Genomic DNA, 9,058 nt, shown 5'->3' with positions numbered 1-9,058 from the left:
TTTTCATCATGTTATTTTTATTTCTGTGAATTAATTGAAACAGATGAAAATTAATACAAGTTTAAACCTAGGTACAAAATTTTTAAAATTCAGAGACCACTCACACTTCCTTATGTGGCAGGAGGAAGTGGTGATGTAGGAGAAAGGATACTGCAACTGGATTTAGGAGACTTTGGTTTTACACCAAAATCTGCTTGTTAGTTTGGGAGCCTTTTGTAAGTCATTGACTTCTCTGTGCCTCTATTTTTCCATCTATAAAATGGGGGAAATAATACCTGTATACCCTACCTCATGGGATAGTTGGGAGGATCAAACAAAATACTGCATATAAAGTTACTTATTAATCTTAAAGTACTATTATGTAACTGTCAGCTAGTATCATGACTGTAGTAGTGTGTCTGTTAACCGAGGATGTGTTCCATTGATATGTTCTGTTGTTAGAAAGTTGGCTACCAAAGGCAAAAACGATGCAGGAGGTCCAAAGAGGCATCCAAAGATGTGAATTCACCTCCTGTTATATATCTGTAGGGACAACTCCGTTTTCCCCTACCTAGCTGAAGCAGGCTTGCACTCGTCAGCCATCACAGTCCACATTAGCAAGGGACCTCTGCCAGCTTAATACTATAAAAGTCTTTGATTCTAGTGACAAGCAAGTGGAAGTGATGTGCAAGGGGAAGAGACTTGGAACCAGAGTACCCACATCCAAATCCAGATTCTTGCCATTTACTAGCTGTGTGACTTCTGGGCCTCAGTTTCCTTGTCCATAAGAATTAAGAATTAGACTAAATGACCTTGAAGGCCTTTCCTGGCTATATATCTATGCTCCTATGATCCTATATTATTCCTGCAAAGCATTCTTTGAAACCTGCTGACCTGTGACAGAGAAGCTTCATATGGTCATGTACATGTTCATGGACAACGTTCTCACTCCTAGGGTAGTAGGTCATATGAGTCCTGTGACCCTAGATGTCAACTCAGTGCTAAGGAGACCAAAGCCTCTGACTTTGTCATTGCTGTGGCCAACTTAGCTAAAAGCCCGATTTGTTTCCTGAGAATATAATAAGGTATTATGGTACTGTAGTCTAGTTATTTAGGAGAAGTAGCCTGTTGTAGTAGAAAACAAGTGATGGACCTAAGGTTTAGGAAGACTTGAATTTGAATCTGGCCTCTAATGTTCGCTTTCTGTGTGCCCCTGCCTCTATGAGCCTATTTCCTCAACAATAAAATGGACATAACAATAGCATCCATCTCACAGGGTTGCTGGGGGGGGGGGGTCAACTGAGATAATGTATATAAAGTGCTTTGCAAAGCTAACATCATTATATTAAAGATAGCTTTGCTTGCTGTTTATTGTTTACCCCAACTAAAGAAAAAAAGCTTAGGGCAGCTAAGTATCTCAGATGGTAGAGTGCTGGGCGTGGTCAGGAAGACCAGAGTTCAAATATAGCCTCAGACACTTACTAGTTGTGTGACCTTGGGCAAATTAAATTACTTAACCTGTTTGCCTCAATTTCCTCATCTGTATAATGCGCTGGAGAAGGAAATGGCAAACCAGTTTAGTATCTTTACCAAGAAAACCCCAAATGGGGTCATGAAGAATGACTGAACAACAACAAAATAGTGCTAAGGCACACCATAGGTGTCTAATAAATGCTGAATGAATGGATTAAAGAAAATAAAACTTTAATGAAGCTGTTTTTAAGAAACACCACAGCACCATATGTATCTAAGAAATGCTGAGTAAATGAATAAAAAATTAATGAAATTAAGTCTGTTTGGGACATCTGGTGAGATAATAGAAATATTCTAGATTTCTAAGAGTCCAGAATTGGAAACCACAGTCAATATTTAAAATAAAACTAAAAACCTTGTGTTGATGCCTTCCCCTCCCAATATCATTGTCGTTCCCATAACTGCCTCTTTCCGGTATAGAACCCTCACTTGTAGCAAAGTATTTTAAGCAAAAGAGGCCAATAAAGTAACAATGTCTAGCAGTATAACACTTCCCCCTGCTGTCTACCACTTCTCTACCAAATGTAGAGAAATATAGTTCATAATCAGTCCTCTGGAATCAAGACTGGCCACTGCATTGTCCTGAGTTCTCATATCTTTTGATATTCTTTTCCATTACATTATTGTGGTCATTTTGTATGTTTTTCTCTTGGTTCTGCTTGCTTCACTGAATTATTTCATACAATTCTTCCCAAGTTTTTCAGGATTCTTCATATTCATCATTTCTTACAGTAGTATAATATTCCATTATTTTGGTATGCTATAATTTATTCAGTCATTCCCCAACAAATTGCTATCTATTTTCTTTCTAGGTTGTTGTTTTTTTAACATCACAAAAATGCTATTACAGATACTTTGGTATATGAGCTTTTTTCTTCAACCATAGTCAATCTCAGTTTTCTATGTATAATCATCAAGTGATGGCAAGGCAGGCTATACTGTCAATCAACTCTTAGTCTGGGGCCATTGCTATACATATCTGAGGAACTCCCTCCCCTGCCCCTTTCACATGGACAGTGCTTCCCAAGAAACTCACTTTTTTGGGGGGTCATGACTTTCCTTCAAAAATTGTACACTTTGCCTTCTGGGAATAAAAGGAAAATGGCACCTTATTTCTGCTTACTTGCTTCTGCGGTTACATTAGCTTTCATTTGCCAGCAGGATCTTCCTAAAGTGGCTACATCTGTTTCAGGGTACTCATTAAGATAGCCAAATAAACTCTCCTTTCTATTAAATGTGCAGCTATGAACTCTCAGGTTCAGCTCTCTTGTCTTACTCAATTATGTGTATTATCTCTGAAACAAGAAAAAATCCCTCTTTTTTTTTTTGAAATCTATATACATGAACCTCACATAAAATGCAATAGATAGTCTGGATTTACATGAATCAATAGTTTATCATATTAAATGTATTAGAAGGCTAAATGAGCATAGAGGACACAGACTAACACTTTCTGAATACTGAAGAAGCCAGTGGTCTAGGATGACTGCAAGATATATTTGGCTTCCTCCATGAGAAAAGAGAAGGGAAAGGAATGAATACACTACCTGTTTCTCTTCCCAGGAAGCAGGACTTAATCAGCCTCTGAATATAAATTAAAGTCAGAGTAAACTCTTCCTAAATCCACCTTTTAAGAACTTTCTCAACTAAGAAAAGGCATCATGCAGGTTTCCTGACCGTTGCTTTCTAAAAGATAGCAGGTATGGCTATTGATCGAATTGAAGAATGAAAAAAGCAAACATTTTTAAGTCCTAGGGAACCATGAAAGAAGATCATACTCCAAAAGAGCAGAACAAATATTTTGTGTTTCTTAGAAAAAAATCAATATGATAACCCTTTAAAATGAAACACTGAGATTCCTGTACTAAGGTTAAAACTATAAATATTTGAGGGGGTGGAATCCAAAGATAGAGAATGTAGAGGGAAGAAAAATCATGAACATTTGAGGGTCTGGGGTCCAAAGGTAGAAAATGTGATGGGAATAGAAGCAACCCAAGACAGTAAATTTGGGTTGGGCCTATTCCATTTATACCTATCCCCTATGTTTTTGTAGGCAGAACTCTGCCAAACCTTGACCTGGAAAAAATACTTTTTATTGGGAAAGCCAATGAAATTGATCTTGGAATAAGCATCCCACTTATTTCTTTTAGGTTTTTATGGTTCAGAAACACTTACTTATACCTGAGATCAATCTTTGTGGAATTGAATAACCCAGGTGTCATCAATATTCTCCTCCTAGGAGAAGAATGGTCCTCACATCCTCACGAGAGCAAAGCAGTTAAAATGAGGAAGCATCAGGTACAGGGTTGGGATTTCTTACAGTGGAGGTTAGAGTTATTCCTTAATTTATTCGTTTTTATCATTGGAGCAGATAGTTACAGGTAAGGACTCCTTTTTTTGTTGGTATGAGAACCAATTTTCCTGTGTATGGGTTACTGAAAATATTTAGGCTAAAGTTGATACAGCTTCTAAAAGGACAGTGTTTCTGTAGTCACAGTGACAACTGGAATTTTCCAAGCCCCCAAAGCAATACTTTTGAGAATCCTTTGAAAGAAAAGTCTTTTGTTTTCAGAAGGAATGTGAATATCAGGACTAAGAGGAACCTTAATTGAACATGGGCAAACTCATTGTGTGAGCCATACTTTCTCCCCTTGGGTTCAGTAACCTGAGCTATAATGAATTGTGCTAGCAATTAATTTGATTGTTAAACTTCCTAACTAAGACTTTAGGGTCAAGAAGCAATGAAGCCCTTTGGGTGGTTCTACCTGACTTTTTATAATAAGGGAGTTATAGCTACAATGGGTAAATAATATGTCGGTGGAAGGGAGGCATTTATGGCTCAGTTAATCATTAAGCCTTTATTAAGTGACCACTGTGTGCCAGGTTCCATGCTAGTAACTAGAGATATAAAGAAAAAAAAAAGATGATATAGTCTCTGCCCTCGTAGCCTTTTCCTCCACAATCAATGAAAATACCTTTAAAGAAAGGTGATGGCATGCTAACTGATAGACAGTATAGTATTTGAAGAAGACAGAGAAATCTTTTGGAGAAACATGTAAGAATTGGTATTCCAGGGTAAGATAGATAGAGTTGATACTTAAGGAGAGAAATTATCTTTAGCCTTCAGAAGAAGGGTAGTTAGGAGGCATCTAAATAATTGCAACTCCTATCTAGCAGAAAGGTTTTTACTCCATTCAGTTTGTCAGCATTCTCCCTAATCTGCTCCACCCCAAACTCAGTTTGTTCATTTTTCTTTTTAAAATTGAGTTATTATCTAACAAAATTTATCATCTCTCTCTCCCCTACCTTGCCCTACAATTGAAAAAGAAAAACAAAACCATTGTGATAAATGTGTGCAGTCAAGCAAGACGAATTCACAAACTGGTCACGACCTAAAATTTGTGTTTTGTTCTGCATTTTGAGTCTAACACTTCTCTGTCAGGAAGTGGGTAACATCATCGGCCCCTCTGGTATCATGGTTGATCATTGTATGAATTATAGTTCCTAAGTGTTTCAAAGTTCTCTGTCTTTACAATGCACAAAATGTTCTAGTTTTGCTCGCTTCAAAGTGCATTAGTTCCTACAAGTCTTCCTAGGTTTCTCCAAAACTGTTCTTTTCACCTCTTCTCATCATACACAAGTATTCTATTATTTTCTTATAATTTGTGTAGCTATTCTCTGAATGATAGGCACTTCCTTAATTTCCAGGTCTTTGCTACTATAAAAAGAACAGCTGTAAATATATATATATACACACACATACACATACATATACATACATATACACATACACACACACACATACACACACGCACATACACACACACATACACACACACACATACACACACACATACACACACACACATACACACACATACACACACACATACACACACACATACACACACACATACACACACACATACACACACACATACACACACACACACATACACACACCCACATACATACACACATACACACATACACACATACACACATATAGTGTGTGTGTATATGTACATATATATGTACGCACATATTTATTGTATATTAGGTCCTATTTCTCTTTAATCTATTTGGCATGTAGCCCTTAGGTCAAAGGGTATGTGGTGATTGGGGGCATAGTTCCAAATTGCTTTCTAGGATGGTCTTTTCCATCTCTTCTCAATAGCAGCAAGAATCTTGAAAGCAGAAGCTATTTCTGCTCTTCTTATACCTCCATACCCCTCTGATACCTCTTTCTGGAGATATTAGATGCCTCCAAGTATCTAATATGGTGTTGGGCATCTTTGATGACTTAAAGTGAAAAGGAGTGGTTTTCCATAATGCTTTCAATTGTGCAAAGGATTGTTTTAAAGAAAAAAGATTAAGTTTCTTTCAGCTGTGAGCAGTACAAGGAACAATGAGTAGAAGTTGTGGAGAGATTTCCAAATGCTCCCTGATGACTAGTTGTTCAGTCATGTCTGACTCTTGGTGACCCCATTTAGGGTTTTCTTGGCAAAGATGCTGGAGTAGTTTATTTCCTTCTCCAGCTCATTTTACAGATGAGGAAATGGGATTAAGTGACTTGCCCAGGGTCACACAGCTAGTAAGTGTCTGAGGCCAGATTTGAACTGAGCTGACACGATGCTACAGTGCCATCTAGCCTTCTAATGAGTTGAGCTGCTTAAAAGGAGAATATTCTGGCCTAGAAGGGCAGTGAGTTCTTCTTCTTGAAAATCTTCAAATACAGGAGTTCCAAATCTTTTGTTTTATCACAGACTCCTTTGGAAGTCTGGTGAAACTTACGGACCCTTTATCAGAATAATGTTTTTAATTGCATAAAATAAATCACATAGGATTACCAAGGACCACAATTATATTGAAATATAATTACCAAATTACACATTCAAAAAATTTCGTGGACTCAAGGTTAAGAACCTCTATTCTAGTACTACATATATGGCCATTTTTCAAAGATACTATGATAAAGTTCTCATTCAGAAATGGGTTGGATTAGATGATCTAGAAAGGAAATATGGTATAGTAGATAAGGCACTGGAGTTCTAGTCAGGGAAATCCGAGTTCAAATCCTACTTCAGACACTAGATAAATGATCCTGATCAAGTCACTTAATCTCTGTGTGCCTCAGTTTTCCTCATTTGCAAAATGAAAGTATTGGACTCAATGGCCCTCAAAGTACTTCTAGCTCCATCATCCTATGATCCCCTGATGTACCATGCAACACTGACTCTCTGTGTAGAGAAATACTGGGGTGATAATTATAATGTCACAAAAATAAGTGATTTTTATTTTTTCCCCAGCTGAATGAACATGTCTACACCAGGCAAAATGATTATCAAGAAAAATTCATCCTCCAAGATATCTCGGTCTTACAGGGCTGGCTTGCAGTTCCCAGTAGGCCGAATCTATAAGTATTTAAAGGCTGGAAATTATGCTGAAAGAATCAGTGCTGAAGCCCCTATCTTTCTGGCTGCTGTGATGGAATATTTGACAGCCGAATTACTGGAGCTGTCTGGTAATGTTGCTCAGGCAAACAAAAAAACCCGGATCTCCCCTCGACATATCCAGCTAGCCCTTCACAATGATGAGGAACTTCACAAGCTCTTGGCTGGTACAACGATCCCCGAAGGTGGGGTGATGCCCTACATTCATTATCAACTACTTTCCTGGAAGACTCCTCAAGATCTACCAGATGGGTGCGCGCTTCCATCCAAAAGGTCTAGCTGTCTTCCAAAGAAAAAGAAAAGAGGGGGGATCCCTGGAACTTTTATATCTTCAGACACATATTGCTTGCTCTAAGTAGTATCAGTTTGTTTGGAATGGTTGATGATAGGTGACATTAGGTGACAATTTGGGTTTTTAATTATTTAATGAGTCACTTATAGAAATGCACTAATAAAAAATGTTTGCTGTTTTAAATTGGTCTGTAGAAATCCTACTGAAGCTACAAGATTCCTTTAGCTTTCAAATAAACATCAACCTGGGATTCTGGTTACTCTGGGTATGTTTAAAGGAAGAAAACGATATTTCCTTTTCTTCTCAGTCTTTCATTTTAGAACAGGAAGGAAATTTTATTTCTTCTGTTAGTACAAGCTCTGTTTTCCTTAGAGAGAGTTAAAGGGAAATTCACTCATGTGGAGAAACGGGCCTGATGTAGGCAGCTGAGTTTTTTTAATAACCTAAACACTCCTGCTAGTCAGCAGAGGAAACATAACCCTATTACAGCCCAGTCACATTGAGAAAATGATCAGATAAAACTTAAGTGAGATAATGATTTAGTGTCTAAATGTCTGCTGTTTAAACAGGAGTTCTAAACACTGGAATTGTATTGGGCCTAGGAATTCAAGTGTGTCCCATGACAGACGGGTGGGTAGATAAGCACAAGTCTGGGTGATGAGGGTTAGGTTTAGTGTTTAGTTTTTGGTCCAGACCTGTGACTTCATCAAGTTAAGGTGATCAACGGTGAAAACCTGTGATCATCAAGTGAAAATTTGATTTCTCTAGACAAATTGTTGGCTCTTCCATAACTTTTAATCTTGGAGAATTGAGTGGGGACACTCGGAGGTCAAGTGACTTGCCTAAGGTCATACAGTCAGTACAGATCAGTAGAAGGATTTGAACTCAAGTCATCTTGGTATTCTATCCACTAAACTACACTGTTTTCCTTTTTTTTTTTTTTTTAAAGCATCCCCATATAACATACATTAGGATTGCTTATAGAAAGATATACAATCCATGGTTATCTGTGCACTTCCCTCTTTGAAATTAATCTTATGGTGAAAGATAATGTTCATGAAAGTGAGTATTATGATCTTGAAATGGCCTAAGCAGTTCTTATCCAATATTTTCAGGAAGACATACTTGTTCAGTATGCATTTCTGGAAAATGTTGCTGTTTTTAGTTCATTTATATTTTAATTCTTTGGCTTTAATTCAGATTCAGGCAATTAGTACAAGTTATTTTGGCTCCAGTTTCATCACCACTCCCTAATTCTAATTTCACTAGTCTGCCAAAAGTATGACTAGGTGGTGGGTTCTTTTTGTTTTTGTTTTGTTTTTTACGGGAGTGGACCATGGAGGAGGTGCTTTTAGAAAGAGAATCTGTTGATGATGATTAAAAGAACGGTAGGCAGAACATAGAGACTAGTGTTGTTTGTTTGTTTTTTATTTTTGTTTTATTTTCCACTTGCAGGAAAAAGGCGCTGGTACCTTGATAGCACAAGTCTGCTATAATCTTATGTCCTGCTGTTCTTACAATCCATATTTAGTCATTAACATTTCTAGGCAGCACAAAGTTTGGCCTTCTCTATCGGTCAAAAAGGATTGAACTCAAACTGGGCTGTTAATGAATTAGGATATTTCCTGTACTACTTCTCCACATTTTTTTCTGCCATTAACCCTTCTCCTCTCATTGTGAATCCTGGTATTTTCAAGCTGGTATTTTCTTGTCCTGAAGACTCTCCTGGCCCACTCTCCCCTACCTGTTTTTTGTTCTTGCTGTTTCCACTGCTGGAAATGCCATTTTCCCCCTGGCCATC

The 9,058-nt window shown here is 37.7% G+C and overlaps 1 protein-coding gene across 1 annotated transcript; it reads left to right on the top strand.

The window, feature by feature from the left end:
* The first annotated feature begins 6,831 nt into the window (after positions 1-6,831).
* On the top strand, positions 6,832-8,734 carry LOC144454345 (histone H2A-like). The gene is made up of 3 exons (XM_078146123.1): positions 6,832-7,150; positions 7,827-7,887; positions 8,713-8,734. The coding sequence occupies exons 1-3, from the start codon at positions 6,832-6,834 to the stop codon at positions 8,732-8,734; spliced, it is 402 nt and encodes a 133-aa protein (XP_078002249.1).
* Positions 8,735-9,058: the final 324 nt, after the last annotated feature.

The sequence above is a fragment of the Phascolarctos cinereus genome, unplaced genomic scaffold (assembly GCF_003287225.1).
Source record: "Phascolarctos cinereus isolate Bilbo 61053 unplaced genomic scaffold, phaCin_HiC Scaffold_726;HRSCAF=1367, whole genome shotgun sequence".
Taxonomy (NCBI): Eukaryota; Metazoa; Chordata; class Mammalia; order Diprotodontia; family Phascolarctidae; genus Phascolarctos; species Phascolarctos cinereus.
Note: the sequence above shows the minus strand (reverse complement) of the source record. Positions and strands in the feature narration are given on the sequence as shown.

Bases quoted from the DNA above. Each gene is read 5' to 3' on its own strand.
- LOC144454345 (XM_078146123.1), top strand. From the start codon at position 6,832: ATGTCTACACCAGGCAAAATGATTATCAAGAAAAATTCATCCTCCAAG. The intron at 7,151-7,826 runs GTGGGGTGATGC...CTGTTTAAACAG, and splicing joins TGGTACAACGATCCCCGAAG to GAGTTCTAAACACTGGAATT. The intron at 7,888-8,712 runs GTGGGTAGATAA...TTCCACTTGCAG, and splicing joins GTGTGTCCCATGACAGACGG to GAAAAAGGCGCTGGTACCTT.